A 17,001-nucleotide genomic window follows, 5' to 3' on the forward strand; every position below is an offset into this window, starting at 1 on the left:
TCCCTTTCTGTGATGTCGGAGGAGGGACCTGGTCCCTCTCTCTCTCTCTCTCTCTCTCTCTCTCTCTCTCTCTCTCTCTCTCTCTCTCTCCCCCCGTAGGTGTGTGTGTGTAAGTGTGTGTGTGTCAGGAAGACATAAAGGCCTAATCTATGAAATAACACCGACCCCCCCTCAGACTGTTAAACGTGTTAAAGGTAAGGACATTTTTACTACACGCTTTGCGTCTCCCGAGCAGAAAACGGGTTAACGCCAGAGCGTTTTATTTTTGCGTAATTAAAACTACTTAAACACCAATAACTGACAATTGCGTGGCTCGGGTTCGGAGCATTTATCATCTCCTCGGCTCCGCTGAGCGGTCCCACGACTTCACAGCTCTTCCCATCATCACTACGCGTGGTTTCGAGATTGCGCGTATCTTCGTTTCCTGTCTCGGCCATCCATGGATAAGATAGTGCGTCGCAAACTGTGGGAAATGAGATACAATTGGCAACCAGAGCAGGAATGAAGAAAAAAAAAAAGAAAGAAAGAAAAGCCTCAGCTATATATATTTTTAGTGATTTGTCTTTTATTTATATCTCCTCGATTTGTCCACGAAAATTTGGCCAAGATGTGGATTTCCCTTGACATTAGGTCAGAGTTTCTGAAAAAGAAGACGAGGAAGAAAAAAACCCCGAGTAAAATATGAGAAGACAGTCTGCTCAACTAAATGTATCAGTTTCATATGCGGGAATTAACACGAGAAACGAAATAAGATTGGATGTCGCTGCCAAATCATGTAAATTAAATTAACATTGTTATGCAATAATAATAATAATAATAATAATAATAATAATAATAATAATAATAATAATAATACCTGCAAAGCTTTAGGTTTGGCGTCTTAACTGCGCCACAGATCCATTCACAGATCCCCAAACATCCCCAGCGTGTGTTGTCTTTTCAAATAAATATTACCAATAATAAGTCCAAGCTCTGTTTAATTGTCCCTTTGTGCCAAAGGCCAAACAGGCTGAAACGGGACACCTCTCCGCTCCCCTGCTCGCCTATCTGTGGCCAAGTGCAGGCGCCAGGTCTGAAGGCCCATTGCTCCCAAACCGTGTGGAAAGAAAGGGAGCGCATGCCGACATAATCTCATCCGCTCGCCATCAACAAGGCGCTGTTTAGATTAGGCCAGCGTCTTCCTCCCCTCCCCTGGAGATCTATATGTCTTTAAACCGGGCCTGTTTAAGTGGCGTGGAGAAGCAGGGGAGGGAAACGGCTTTAAACGCAGATTTTAGTTGGTCAGCTGACGTTTTAGTGTTTCTCGGGATTTTACATATAAGGACAGCTACTGCTGATTTCCGCGCCGTCGACAGCATTTTTTTTTTCTCCTCTTTTTTTTGCGCGAGTTAGGTGGAATTTACGAAGACTTAAGTGCGATGTGTTGGGTCGTAAAATACTCCAAAAGGCAGTAAATCCTTTTAATTGGTTTCCTAAATATTTAACCAGTCCCGTTTATTGTGTGCGATGATTCAGAGACAACAGAAAGGCCAAACACAGAAATCACTGTCGGTGCGTAATGACCACGAAACCCCTCCGCTGATTTGAGATTTTTGATTTTTTTTTTTCAGCACAACAACTCAAGGTTGAAGAATCGCCATTGTGTTTTTATTTTTTCAGCGAGTTCGGCCCTGACAGGCCACTGCAGCCCAGGACTGAAAGCGTCACGGGTCAGAGACGCGGGTTACCCGCTCCAGTCCTCAGCTGACCGTCACTCCCAGCGGTCCTCGCGTGTCACCCGGCAGTCCGGGAGTGGCCGAGCCGAGGAGCGTGTTTACGCAGCGGAAGAGTCTGTTTCCTGCATGTAACAAAACCCAGACTCCCACAGAGAGCCGGGGCGCTGCTCCGTGCTGAATCCAATACATCATCTTCATCACGGAGTCATCGCGATAAGCTTTGGGAGGTCAGACTCACAGCAGAGGTCAGCCGGGACAGGCGTCCAAACTCTTCACACAAACAGAATTTAAAGTATAACGCACTAATTACCTCTCTACTTGCAGAAGTCGAATTCGAACCATTCCCCTTTATACACTTTCTGGTGAGTTCTTCAAAGTTGGTGGCTTGCCATGCACTGCAGAACAAGTTTGTTCTTGTTCCCCTCTCTCCTCTCCTCTCCATATCCATGGCAGGCTAACCTTTTGAAGCAGTGTCTCCTTCGCAGAGTGGCAGGTGTATAGTCATATCAGCGCTGCTGTCAAGTACCCAAAAGTCATACTTTAGAAGGTATCATTTGCTTTGGTAAAAGGGAAAGTCGCCCATATGAATAATATTTGAGTAAACGTCTTAAAGTATCTGATTGCGAATTAAATCCATCCATTGTCTGTAAACGCTCTATCCCTTTTTTTTTGCTGGAGTCAATGTCAAATTAAATGTCAAATGTTTTTTAAATATTATTATTATTATTATTATTATTATTATTATTATTATTATTATTTTATCATTATACTTGCCAATATTCAGCAGTTTTCTGATAAAATAAATCAATCAAAAGTTGTGCTACTTTGTCTCTGATCCAGCATGCAATCTGCAAAGTATCTGCATTTCTTTACAATAATGTGAGTAGTTACTAAGGAACAAGTGAGGGATGAATCAGGAGCTACTTAAGGAAATACTTAATGAATTGTTAACAAGTTATTTCTGAATAACTGATTTGAGGACTATATGGTAGGTAGTGATGAGCTACTGGAGAAGAGAATATAGTAACAGTAATATATTTTGGGACACAAAACACTAATGATAAGTGTTCAGTATGTCATTTCACAGACATTTATGGACTAATCGACACACTTATCACTTTCTTCACGAGTTGTTCATCATTAACTATAAACCAGATGCTGTTTGGCATAACTAAGAGGGTTTTCATTGATTACTTAATCATTTAACAATCAGTTTATTTTTTGTGCCTCCTGTTTAAGTAAATACCAGGAACATTCATTAAATACAAGTTAGTAAATCATTAGTTACTCTTTCTGTGCCCACTCATGTAAAGAGAAGCAACATACTGAGTAGAAACCAGGTAGATTCATTAATTACTAATTACTTAATCATCAGTTTCTGTTTTTTGTGCCTTTTTTGTGTAGCTCTCTATGAAGAGATACATCATATTGAGTAAATACTAAGTCTCACAAACATTTGAATTATATGCAGACCATATATACATTAATGTGCAGACACAAGTCATGTTCTGTAGCATGAGTGATGCTGACGCCTTAAATTTATTTCTCATTTTGAACTTGCACAAAAAAAAGTGTATCTAATGAATAAGCAGTACAATTTGTAATTAATACATCAATGCTAGTTCGAGGCTGGTTTATGGTTAATTTAGGAACAACTTGTTAAAATAGTGGTCAGTATGACGATTCACAGATATTCATGATCTAATCATTACCTAATGGTTCATTAATGTGGTATCTCCCAGTCTGTTCTCCAAGTCATTATCGACTATTCTTGCATTGTTGTTAATGATTATTTAATGATCAAGTTATTCCTTAGTCATTCCTCACTCGTTTCTTAGAAACTACTCACGGTTTTGTGTGGCTTATTGTTACTGTATTATAAATGCAGTAGAGTAAAAAGTACAATATTTGCCTCCAAAAGTGTAGTTGACTAGCTGTATAAAACAGCAGATACAGGAAATACTCAAGCGACTCAAAGACGTACTGAAATACAGTGCTTGAGTAAATGCACTTAGTTATATTCCGTGGCAGCATATGAGAGATTGAAGGCTCTGTAAAGAAGGCAGGTCCCTACACACAGAATAGAAGTTTGATGACTCTGTAATGACAGCAATTATCTTTCCCCCCGTGGTCCCTGCTCCTGTAGAGCCGAGAGGCGATTGGTATCTGATGGTTTTACCGCAGTGGTAAACTCTGTGTAAAGAAAGCATCAACACCTCCAGCCTGTGTGTGTGTGTGTGTGTGTGTGTGTGTAGTGAAAGAAAGGATGTTCGTTATTATGACTTGACAGAGCTTTGCAGAGGAGCACTTAACATCTTTCTACAAAGGCGCTGGTTGTTTACAGGTGTTACTATAACAGCCCGAGATGTGTGATGAGGAAACTGAAGTATGACTGTCCATTTGTCTCACGGCACTCACGATAAGCCAGCGTCAACAATAGATTGTAACATTAGGAAAATAGATTAGCTCAAGTGTGTCTGCACAATCGCTTTTTCCTCGTTGTGCGTGAGTCCAAGAGACTGTTAGAGATCTCACGAGGAGTGATTAGAGGTGAGAGTGCATTTACTCAAGTAGTTGAGGTACTTCTAATGTACCTGAGTATTTCCACTTTCTGCAACTTTAAATTTCTCCTCCAAAATATTGAACTCTCGTCATTAGTTGCTTCTCATACTGCAGTTTTTCATCTTTGCTGTCCGGTGATAACCCTTTATCCCCAAATTTTGGCGATTTAGACTGTTTGTGATAAACCGAAGGATTAAGCATTCCTTTACAGAACTGAAAATTCAGTCATTATCCACTCACTGCCATTCCATTTAAAATTCAGGGGGAAGTTGTGAAGTAGTCCACGAAACATTTCTGGAGCTTCTCAGCAAATCAGGGTCGCAGCGCTCTCGTAAACAACTGAAGTAGATGGGGATATGTTTTTAAATGGCTAATAAAATGGCTCCATACAGTTTGTTCAGTGTAATCCAGGAATGTACAGAAGCCACGAGCTCGGAAAGACGTTATTTACAAGTTCTCTACAAGGGGACAAGCTCATGCACCCACTTCAGATGGGCTGTATGCTAACACTTTTAGCTTAGCAGCTACATTGAAGATTTTGGCCTTTTAAAATCAATTTTGTATCAAGGGCTTTTTGGAGACTTGGATTATGGCAGATGCACTGCGAGGAGCCATTTTATGTTTTTCCCTGGTTGTTTTTTTTGTTTTGTTTTACATTTTAATACAAGTTTAAAACAAGTTGAAGAATATTGCAACAATAATTTGCTGTGAAGCTCTGGGAATGGTTTGTGGACTAGTAAACTTCACCCACCTCTTCATTGTTAAATCGAAGTGGAGGAGATGATAACTAAATGTTCCTGTTTGAGAGAACTTATCCTTTAATATTAATACAAACTATTTGGAAAGCCTCTTGGATGAGCGGCATCGGCACAAAGCTGAAAACAGACTGTTTTTCTGAATTTTTGAGTCTCACGGCCAACTTGTCAAATACTGACACTCTGGTATTGCAGGACGGGTTGGCCGCCATCCCAACGCGTCAGTATTTGACAAGCTGAGAAACCCACAGCGTCACTATTCCACCAACTGGGAATGACACTCCAAAACTCAGCTTTTTAAAGGATCTGAATAGGTCTAACACCACTGGGTGTGTTAGATCGAGGAGAGAGTGGTGTGGTAAGGAAATGATGTGGACGTGAAGATTAAAACACCTTGAAAAATCCAGAAGGAGGCACAACATGCAGAGTGCACTCGCCCCACACTGCGATTTCCTTTTAATTCATGGTCATCTGCACGCATGGCATCGGACCAAACTGTGGTGTGTCAGCAGCGGCTCAGCTCTTCTGGGTCCCGGAAGGTGAGTCTTATCAGCAGCCCATGTGATGGTGTCAGTAGCCAGCGCCCAGACTGTGCTATTGTGCCGCTGCCTAGGCCCGAGTGACGGATGACAGCGCCTTCTCTCTGGAGGAAATGAGGAGGCCAGAGGCGAGCCTGGGGGCCAGATTTTTGAGCGAAACTCGTGCTCGCCCTCTTACCTTCGGCTCCGAAAAAGTGCCAAATGTTCCGCCACGGCGGGCCGAAGGTGACCCGCGTGTTGCGACAGTCCCACGCGGCTCATTGTGTTAACAAGGTTTGGAAAAAGACACGCTGATTAGTTAGTTTGTTTGAAAGACCGTGAGAGGCTGTGGTGTTTGAGAACCAAAGCCCTTTTCTGTGTTTCGACGGCCTAACGTGGCGACCGTGAAAGGAGGAAGTGAGGTCAAGCCAGTCTGGGTCTCCTGCCCTTTGCCCTCCCCTGGGTCTCATAAATTAGCGGGCTGTAATTCTCTCCCAGACGGCCTTGCCCCGAGCAGGTGTGTGTTTGTATATATAAGCGCTAACAGGAGGATGTGAGGGTTGTAACGTCTGTGATCTACGGTGTTGGGAATGTAGTTTGGGAGGAAACATGCAACCTAAATATGCTTATCCTCTCCGCTGCCACACGGGCCATGCAGATAAAGACACTGCAGGGGAAGGCGGGCTTTCGCTGAATGGGATGTGCAGGCCTCGAGCGTTCCCTCTAGCGGCTCCTGCGTTCTGTCCCACTTGGCCGAGAGCTGGAGAAAGAGCATTAAAAATATCAAGAGGTTGACTGGAGTTCAGCTTGCTTCTGGACGGGGGACTTTCTCTAACTGGCTCGGACAGTAATGGCTCTCCTGGGAAAGACAATGTTGCTGCAAAATAGAAGCATGCATGGATCCTGGCCTGAAGAGGTAAACACCCTTAAGAGAAAATGCTACTGTCTCTCCAGCAACCATGGTGGTACGCATATCAAAGTGACGGCTTGTTTTAGCAAAACTCCGCCTCTTTCAGAGTAAAGTTCAGTTTTTGTAAATAATTACTGTATAAACTAATGAGAAACGCCATTTCAGCATATCCTTTCTCGCTGCTGGTGTTGCTGCAGCTCAGTGAATGTCAGCGTACAGAGCACTGAAACTGTCCTTCAACTTGACGACTTTGATCCACGTCCCCTTGTTATCGGGCATCCGCCCTCATAGAGATATCGAGTCCCTGTTCTGTAGCTGAACTTGACCTCCGACCTCACTGCCAATTGTAGATCGTATGAAATCACACGATGTCCTCGAGTGAATAAATGATATCCGATGAAGAAATAGTGAGGTTTTTTGTCACCCTTTCGTCGTTTTTTTTTTGTGGCAGTTAGCTTCATGCACACGAAAAAATTAGCAGTCGGGGTAAAAAATTCAGACATGAGTCTTCCACTTCCTGTCTTTGTTTCTTTGCATGCATATTTGTATAAAGCTGAGGTCTGGGGAGCCCGAGTTGGCCATGAGACAACATCAATCAATTGGAAAAGCACACTGTAGACCTTGTGTTTGAGGTCCCACCCAGACTTATGGGGTAAAGGCCATATCAGTGAGAAGCAGTGGGCGATAAGGACGTTAGCAGAGCTTTATAAATATTATCATACTTGTCGAGAATCATGATCAAAGTCAAATCCTAGATCAAAATATGTGAAGGGCACACGTTTATAAGTACATAAATTACAACGTTTCATAAATATTTGCAATAGACGAGACAAAGCAGACGTCTGTGCTGCTTAATTGCATGACTCTATAGTTTAACTTTGTAACACATTTAACTTTGCTTGAGAAAAGTTACTTTACATTTTGGGAATGAGGGAGATGAGGAGATTGTTGCTTTAAAGATATAATACATAACATTTAAAGGTTTAAAGTTGCAAGGCCTTTGTTGTGTAATTTGTTAAGTTGTGCACGTTATCAGAAACAGAATCGCTGTGATTGCCAAGGAAGTTCTCACATATGAGGAGTTTGCTGTGGGGTCTGTAGGCGCAAAAACATGAAGAATACCAAGAATAATTCAAAGATGTAATATGTAATAAAAAGGTCTACGAATGACCAGATTTATACAGTAGTGCAAAACATTTGACTTGGCTCATGCTAGGTATTATTAAAATTATTATTACTATTATTATTGTCATCATTATTATTAATATCCTCAGTGTATCCAACAATGTTGAAACTTTTGGAGGTGTTTCATTTAGTCGCCTGCCGCTATAATGTCCGTGGAAACATCAGATTAAATGTGAAGGAGTGAGGAAGGAGGCCAGCGAAAATTACTGAACATAACTTCAGTAAAACCGAAACACATTCGCTTGTCCAAAAAACACGTCCGCCTGAGTCCCGTCAGATACATTCTGATGAGTGATGGCGGTTGATTGACAATAAGGACAAGACATTCCATGATCCTGCGTTACTTTAGCGGTCTCACCAACCACTGTGGAGTTTTGTTTGGGTTGAGACACACCAGCAGCTGAAAACACATGCAGTGTCTTTAATATCTGTTAATAATTGATATAAGGCCATCTGTGCAGGAAGTGGTGATTCAGACTGAAGACAGGGGGAAACAAAGATCCATAATACAACTATAACTTGTTGGTTCAACACTCAGCCAGGCTAGCTGTTTCCTGCCTTTTCCAGTGTTTGTGCTAAGCTAAGCTAACCGGCCGCTGGCTGCACAGCTCTTTATTTATTGCAAAAACATCAGAATGGCATCAATATCATGAGCAAATGCAATGCAAGAAAGGGAAAAATGCATTTCCCACAATGTTGAATTACTCCTTTGTTGTGTGAGGAGCACGTGCAGTGACACTGTCAGTTTCCCTTCAGTAAACCCTCTCAGGTGCTGACCGGCCCTTTGTCTCCGTGAGTCAAAACACAGTTGACGAACTTTTACTTTTCCCCTCCCTGTTTGGAGTTTAGCTGTGAAAACCCAGCGGCTGCAACTGTGACGCTCACGTATTTGCACTTGTAAAGTGTAAATAGCCCAAAGTGTGTTACTGATGGGCTGTGTGAGAATTTGCATTTTCCAGAGTAGTTACAGTACTATCTGGTACATGCACTTTGCATTTCTTTTAAGTTCATTAAGCCGGCCCATTTCTCAGACGGTTATCTTAGCTCGTGCGTGTTATAAAACTCATGTCACGATATCAAATATTGTACACGCATGCGCACACGCACAGACATGCACACACACACACACTAGCACTGATGTCTGTTACTGCATGCACGCTCCATCAGTCACTGATCAGTCACTACAACAGGGAGCAGCAGGGAGGTCCTGCTGCTCTGTGTTGTTGCTGTGTCTAGTCCCTTGTTAGAGAATTGATGACACTGTCTTTGGAAAACAAACAGGGCGGGAAGCTAAAAAGGTGGTCACTCACCACAGCTCTGTGACCCAGAGACGCAGAGGCCACCGCAACATGCGAGCAACGCTGCGGCGTCCCCCTTGGAATGTGCCGCAGTGTGTGTGTGTGTGTGTGCACACGCTCCTGTTTGTGTTTCAGTGATACCGCAGCTGGAATGTGACCATCTTGCGCCTGAATGTGTGCCTTTGTGTGTTTTAGTGTCGGCGTCCTGCAGCAACAATGGTAACCTGCGTGCAGAATGAAAACAGTGCGATAAAAGCAAACCCTGTTGGCCCAACTCGTCTTATTTTGTCATCCTTGCATTACGCTACGAGATGCCAAAATAAATGTTCCACATATCAACGTCAGGGGGAAATGCACAGAGGCTGCCTGTGACTTTTTGGCTCCTTGATCTGGATGTGACACACTCTCCCCCCCCCCCCACCTGTGGGCACACTCTCGCCAGAGGCTACTCCTGTCACTCTCTGCTCTGACTCACACTTCACATCACAGCGCAGGCCGTTGTCCCGGGGCCTCCCCGGTACGTACACACCAAACCCTGCCCTGGGCCCCCGAGCCTTGTTCTGGGAGCTCAAATCCCATAATTGCAGGGCTGACAGTGATAGCTAACATCGGAGACACCCTCACCTGGTCGGAAAGAATGAAAACATCTACTGTCAAAGTGAAGCGGGGGAGAGGAGTGGGGGTTTTACCAGGTATGGGGAAAGTGAGTAACATCTGGCACAAAACATGAGCGGATCATAGCAACTCAGTGTTCTGTAATAACTGGTATTAGGAGCCACTTTTCTAAAGTTTACATTATTAGTGGTTTATTAGGTGTAACTGAACTGAGTTTGTGGTTTATACATCAGAAATAAGCCTTCACTGTGCAACTTCTGTGTCACCACACTGTGAAAGACACATTTGTCCCGTTATAGCACGACTGTTTCCTTTGTCTTTAGCTTGCTCTTTGATTCATTCAGGAAACCACACTTTATTGGACCACTTGTTTTCTCATATTCATATTCACTGAGTTTAAAGGATCATTTTAAAGGATCATTTTGGAGCAGTGGTAGGCTATATTTTATTTCCTTACAAGCAGAATAAATAGTTGCTGTAGTCTGCTCATCTGACAACAAGTTTTATTTCTCTCTTTTGATCGTTTTCTCCACCAACTATTGAGGAAAGATATAAGTGCATTTAGCTGTTAAAGTCGGTCTACGCAGCAGCCTCTCTTTACCTGACAATAGTAAACGAAAGCATGGACCTGATTTAAAAAACATAAAACATAAAAAACACTGCAGACATCATTAAGACATTAAAATACTAACTCCAAGAAGTCCAATGAGGTTTTTGTAGAATCTCTTTATGGTAGACGCCAGATGTCTCCCACTTCACATGTGTCAGAGGTTTCAAGTTTCCAGATAACACTTGTACGTTCGCTTGTTGTATACAGGACCCCGAGTGGCTTCCAAAGAAGCCGCTCAGTCATAAAAGCCTCCTCGTGGGTACACACTGACCTGCTAGTATCTTCAGCAGAATGTCAGTATATAAAGTCCTTGTTAGACAGGATCGCTCCTCCAGAGTGTTATATTACACACTTACAAAATGCTTTACAATGACAACAGAACATGGTAAACAAAAACAAAACAAAGAAGTAGCAAAATGAGGTTAAATGCAGTAATATTACACCAGTAATGATTATCACTGAATCATTAACACGTAAGCAGCATTTTAGTGATTTAATCTTAACTGCTTTGTATTCTGTTCATTATTGAATATAATGTGTGTGTTTCACTGTCCGATCATATGTTTCTTGTGTGAAATCTTGTCACATAAAGTCATTATTAACTACTGGAAAGCTATAATAAACACAGCTGTCAGACAAATGTAATAAAGCAGAAGTATGAAGCAATCGAGAACATGTACCTTAATATTTTGACTGAGAACAACACTGTAAATGTGGATTACACTACTGAAAACCATTAATTGTAAAACCTTTCTAAAATGCCCACTTACTCAAGTGTTGTCTCTATTCTTTCCACCATAACTACACAAACTAGGTCAAACCATGCAACAGCTTCTCCTCCACAGACACATTAGTGCCAGCACTGAGGCCCTCGAGTGGCCGAGAAGCTTTCCCAGGAACTGGCGCTCCTGGTAGGGCAGAGCGGACTGGAGTGGCCCTCATTCATCAAGCGCTCCAGCTCCTGCAGACAGCTGAGGAGGCAGCACAGAGGAGCCGGCATGTTTACACCACAGCTCAGCAGAGGCCTTCAGGACAGAACAGATGGAAACCCCTGTACATGCTCATTTACACAGTCTGACACGCACTCACTCAAGCAGTGCTGTGTTCAGGCAGGGGTTGAAATTGACACATTTATGGTGCCTTATGAAAGGAGTTTGCACTGTTAAGTATTATTATGTATTTATTTATTTTTTTGGTGAGGCGTTTGACCTCTGTGTGTTATTTGATCTATAAACGGAAGACATGACCAATAAACGGAAGACATGACCAGCCTCGTGCCATCAGGAGTTCCGGACAGACCCCCTGATACAGTCTTTAACAAGGTTGTGGCACCACCTTGTGGCCACACCATATACTGCACTCAGATTCAGGCCCACCCACTTCCATTTGTTGTGACATGTGTCACTCACGCTGCAGGGGTATTCATTGGTCAACGATCCCTCGGTGCTTGTTTTCTTGAACTTTAACCCGACCTGGGATTGGCTTTTCAGTGTCATCTGGGTTTCTATTGGTGGGTCCGCGCACACCCACCTCACAGTCCCCGACTGCAAGTTGAAGGTGAAAGTCTTCTCTCATCCCATCAGCTGCCCTGGCAACCGGTTGTGACAGTCCTGCCACAGACCTCAGTGAAGTAAACAGCAGCTATGTCGGTGTTTTCCGAGGTCCCACAAGCAGCCCCCGTCGCTGTCTTCAAGCTAACGCAGGATTTCACCAACGACCAGTTTCCCAAGAAGGTGAACCTCGGAGTGGGAGGTAAGTCACTGAAGGTATTTAGCCTGTGTGTGAGCCAACCAGCCGGTTTAAGTTCTTGCTAATGGTGGCTTAGCTAACCGAGCTAGCTAGATGGTCAGTAGCAAAATATGGTGCCCTCTTAATATTTAAATTTTGACATAAATTTTGATAGCTTTAGGGAAACATGTTTAAATGTGCATTACAAAAATATAATAATAATAATAATAATAATAATAATAATAATAATAATAATAATTAGATTGCAGCTACACTTTTTAGTGGCTCTTGCATAAAAACAAAATTTAAAACAACAACAACAACAACAAAAACCTGGGAGGTCCTTCAGGTCTGTTTTGCTCCTCCAGCGTCACAGAATCTGACAGGTCACGGATTTCAGTGTTACACCTGAGTTATCTAGTCATTATGGGCAAATGTCTCCGAAATGTCATGTTTGGTATACACCTCGGTTTGGGGGAAATGTTGTAATCACATTAGTCAACGTTGCTTTTCCTCTCTGAAGAAGAGGCCCGCTCTATTTCATCGGACCCTGTTGAGAGTGAAAACAGCTGATCGATTAAACCACGCAACTTGCCGTCAGTCCACACCAGCTCCTGGCTGCAGCCCTGTCGAGGATGGATCCCTATTACGTAACAGCGTCGCACAAATATTCATCTCCTCTCTTCCTCCATTTTGCTGCACAATAAGAGGTTATTGTGCAGCAGAATGGAGGTCCATGGACCAGGGAGTGATTGGATTACTGTTCTCTCATACTTCAACAACATGTAGAGTTGAAACATGTATGGCTCACAAGTCCTGCTTCTCTCCAAAAGCAAGCAAAAGGCACATTACAACAGTTTTCAGTGTTAATCTTATTATAGTCCTAATCCTTGCTGCTTACATTGCGAAGGAACAGTGTGGGAGATGTTGCTGAGCCCTCATGTGGCGCTGTGTGGCAGGGCGAAGCTACCTGAGTCCCATGATTAGTGCAGGAGGTTGAGGCCACATAATCCCCTTCTCTCTGCAAGCCATGGTGCTGCAGATGGCCATGAGCCACTGGGCAGCTGGGAAATGTAGGCCACGCAATGTGTAGTATGTTAAAAGTCATGTCTGGAGCTGAATCGGGCAGTTGATCGATAGAAAATGAATAAGAAACTGTTGCTGCGATCCACTGATTGCTGAAGTATTTTTCAAATGGCAAAATTACTAGTGCCAGCTCGTCGCTGCTGGTACTCCTAACTAGTGGGTTTGCCGTTTTGTTTATCTTATTTGATAAGAAACTAAATACCTTTGGGTTCTTGAAGTACGAGAAAGCAATCAGCAGAGTAATCATTAATGGAAACGTACATATAAATCAAGTTATTTCAGGATTGATTATTCATATTTTATAGTGAGGTTTGAGGTAAAAAAGAAAAAAAGAGGCTATTGCACACTTTAGTCCTTATCAGGTGGTGACACTGAGTTCATCTGACTAAACCACACACACAGATGAAAGTGCATGTCTCTCACAGTGATCTTTTCAAGGTCAAATCTACATTCCTGTTATTTGACCCAGGCTTTCATTCATAAAGCTTCTTGTGGTGAAATATGTGTTACATATTTGTTAATTTAGACATACTCCTTGAAACAGAAATATCATAGTTAATCACTGATTGGACCAGATGAAAATATCGAGATTACCAGCAAATGTTTGGCTTTGGGGGGGGGGAGGGGGACAACTTGCATCAGGGTATGCGCTGGTAAAACCATTTCAAATGAATATAAGTCAAGGGGATGGCATAAAAAAAAGGCCTCACACATTATATGATCATTGTATAAAATTTGTTGTTGAATTGTTCTCCACAGCCTACCGGACAGATGACAGCAAGCCGTGGGTTTTGCCAGTGGTGAAAAAGGTGGAAAAGGTCATTGTGCATGATGACACTTTAAACCATGAGTACCTGCCCATCCTGGGCCTTCCTGAGTTCAGATCCTCAGCCTCCAAGATCGCACTTGGAGACGACAGTCCTGCCATCCAAGAGAACAGGGTTAGTGGAGTAAAACCCCATACTGTGTTTCAGCCTTTAACAAATTTAAATTGAAGCTAACAGTCTGTCTCACTGGCAGGTGGGGGCTGTGCAGTGTCTGGGAGGTACAGGAGCACTGAAGATGGGCGCAGAGTTTCTCAGGCGTTTCTACAATGGAAACAACAATACCACAACACCCGTCTATGTGTCCGCACCTACCTGGGGTACACAGAAGCTCCCCATTCAAAGACTTTGATCTTTAAATCTGCTACAGAGGCTTCCATAGACTGACCTGATTATAGACTTTAGACCCAGTAGAGTCTTCTGTTTGTGCTCTACTATTATCAGTGATCTTGATTTCTTATCTGTTTGTATGTTTAAAGCACGAATAAAACAATATACATAATTTTATCTACAGTAAATATGAGTAATAAAGAAAATATTTCTTACTGTTTGTTTCAGAAAATCACAATGCTGTATTCGCCAATGCCGGCTTTGAGGATGTCCGTCCATACAAGTACTGGGACGCAGAGAAGAGGGGCCTCGACTTGGCTGGTTTCCTTGGTGATTTGGAGGTAAAATGTGTTATAAGGACCCTGCAACTGTTTAAGTCATCATTCATTTTCAGTAGGAGTACACTGTATTCTTCTTCTTCTTCTCTGTTCCCTGCAGAGTTGTCCAGCACACTCCATCTTTGTCCTGCATGCTTGTGCACATAATCCAACTGGCACGGACCCCACGCAGGAGCAGTGGAAGCAGATCGCCGAAGTTATGATGGTATTGGGCAAACACACACACACACACACACACACACACACACTTAACACATTGTACTATTGTCTCTGTTTATCATGATAAAGTGCCAGTTTAAACCGGACATGGATTTGCATATTATATCACAGTGTGCTGATTGTCTTATCTTTTTCCAGAGGAGGAAGCTGTTTGTGTTCTTTGACTCGGCTTATCAGGGATTCGCCTCAGGCAGTCTGGAGAAAGATGCCTGGGCTATCCGCTACTTTGTCTCCCTGGGCTTTGAAATGTTCTGCGCCCAGTCGTTCTCCAAGAACTTTGGCCTCTACAGTGAGTAATCCCGGATGCTTTAAGTTGTGCATTACTTGCTTGTAAGATAGTGACAAAGAGTGAATTTTGTCCTGAATCACGGCAACTGTCACAAAGTACTTAATACAGCCACACACCATTTAAGTTATTAACTTGGAAATGTTATTAGTTGTTTTATTTTATCATATGTTAAATTTTACTGTATCATCTGTCATGTGTTTGCGCCATCAGATGAGCGTGTGGGCAACCTCACCGTTGTGGCTCGTGATGCAGACAACCTGAAGAGAATTATGTCCCAGATGGAGAAGATTGTCAGGACCACTTGGTCCAATCCACCATCTCAGGGAGCTCGCATTGTCGCCATCACTCTGAACTCACCTGAGCTCTTCAGTGAATGGTCAGCAAAAAATATCCCAGCAAAAAGAACACAAAAAGCCCTGCGTGAGGTCACAATAATGTAAAAATGTTTTTTTCTGCCTTTGACTGTAGGAAGGACAATGTGAAGACCATGGCTGACAGAGTCTTGTTGATGAGGGCTCAGCTGAAAGCTAAGCTTCAAGCTCTGGGGACACCAGGGACCTGGGACCACATCACAGAGCAGATCGGCATGTTCAGCTTCACAGGCCTCAATCGTGAGTGCAAAGAACACTGAAAGTTGCTGCAATTATAGACAAAAATGCTCAAATCAAGTGTGTCTCTTTGATTGAGAAAAATCTGGGTCCTGCTCTTTCCCCTCAGCCAAACAAGTGGAATACATGATTAAGGAGAAACACATCTACCTAATGGCCAGTGGTCGCATCAACATGTGCGGTCTGACCACCAAGAACATAGACTACGTCGCTGAGTCCATCCATGAGGCTGTCACCCAGGTCCAGTAGATGACTACACTACCCACAATCCTCAGCGTTTCTTCCTGCCCGGCCCTGAGCCTCCTGATTCCAGGGAAAGTGTTTGTGTCCTGCAGATCTCCTGGAGCAAGCACAAACTCTCATTTGCACAAATTTACAGACAAGCCCTGTTTCCCCCCTTTCCTTTCAGTGTTTGTGCTAAGCTAGGCTAAGCACATCCTGGACTTGTTTTTCTTTCTGAACGCACAAAGATGATTGAGATACACAACTTCCTGTAAGATATGGGAATCATTCCTTTGTAATGGTGTTTATAATTTCTCCCCCTGTTTTCTTTTTGTCCTTATAGTCTGTACTTAGTGTGACGTGAAAGGCTTTTTAAATGCAGTGTACTATTAGTGTATGTGTCATTGCAGGCACATTCTTTGAGAGGGTTTGTACATCTTTTACTGTGTTACTCAGCAGTGCAGACTTTTAATGTCTAAAAATGAGTCACATTGTTAAGATCATCCATTCCAAGTGTTAATGACTCACTTCCAATCTTATCTTGGCGGCAGTAATTAGCATGTATGATTAACAGTTATTAAGAACACTTGATTTATATTAACATGACCAAACTGCTGCAGTGTAGCTTTGAAATGAGGAAGCAATCGTATTACATGCTGAACTGTACATGAATGAAGTAGCAGTATTACATTTATTGCTGGATGCAATATGAACAAGAAATGAGGGTTCTCAGGAAGATATTTTTAACTTGAACTATGTAATTTATTAATGACTGTCTTCTGCCCAGAGGGGTTATACTAATTACCTCACTTTTAATTTGTATTAATGGAGCTGAACTGCCCTAACAGGTGTGGAGACTCCAGAGTAATCTCTGTTTTCTCAGTGTTGGGATGTCTCTGGTCCCTGCCAAGTGAATGTTGAGTTTGCACAGCGATCGTCTGTTGTAGCACTAGTGCACTATTACGTAAGACTCTCTTGTCAGTGGCTCAAACACACTAATGATCAACCAGTTTGCTATCATATGACTGGGGTTCACCAATAAAGCAGTCATACTGTTTAGCAACTGCATTCAAGCTAAAGCTGACCTCCTTAATCACTGTAATAAAGAACTTTAAACAGTACCTATGTGTTTTTGTCACAAGTTTGAATTGATGATTTTTGTATTTATGCAATGGTTTTTACAAATGGA

The 17,001-nt window shown here is 42.7% G+C and overlaps 1 protein-coding gene across 1 annotated transcript; it reads left to right on the top strand.

Annotated features, from left to right (window-relative positions):
- The first annotated feature begins 11,618 nt into the window (after positions 1 to 11,618).
- Positions 11,619 to 16,933, top strand: got1 (glutamic-oxaloacetic transaminase 1, soluble). The gene is made up of 9 exons (XM_037123959.1): positions 11,619 to 11,920; positions 13,742 to 13,923; positions 14,003 to 14,126; positions 14,365 to 14,477; positions 14,575 to 14,679; positions 14,832 to 14,982; positions 15,193 to 15,358; positions 15,451 to 15,593; positions 15,700 to 16,933. The coding sequence occupies exons 1-9, from the start codon at positions 11,812 to 11,814 to the stop codon at positions 15,837 to 15,839; spliced, it is 1,233 nt and encodes a 410-aa protein (XP_036979854.1). The 5' UTR covers positions 11,619 to 11,811; the 3' UTR covers positions 15,840 to 16,933.
- The last annotated feature ends 68 nt before the right edge of the window (positions 16,934 to 17,001 follow it).

The sequence above is a fragment of the Acanthopagrus latus genome, chromosome 15, assembly GCF_904848185.1.
Source record: "Acanthopagrus latus isolate v.2019 chromosome 15, fAcaLat1.1, whole genome shotgun sequence".
Taxonomy (NCBI): Eukaryota; Metazoa; Chordata; class Actinopteri; order Spariformes; family Sparidae; genus Acanthopagrus; species Acanthopagrus latus.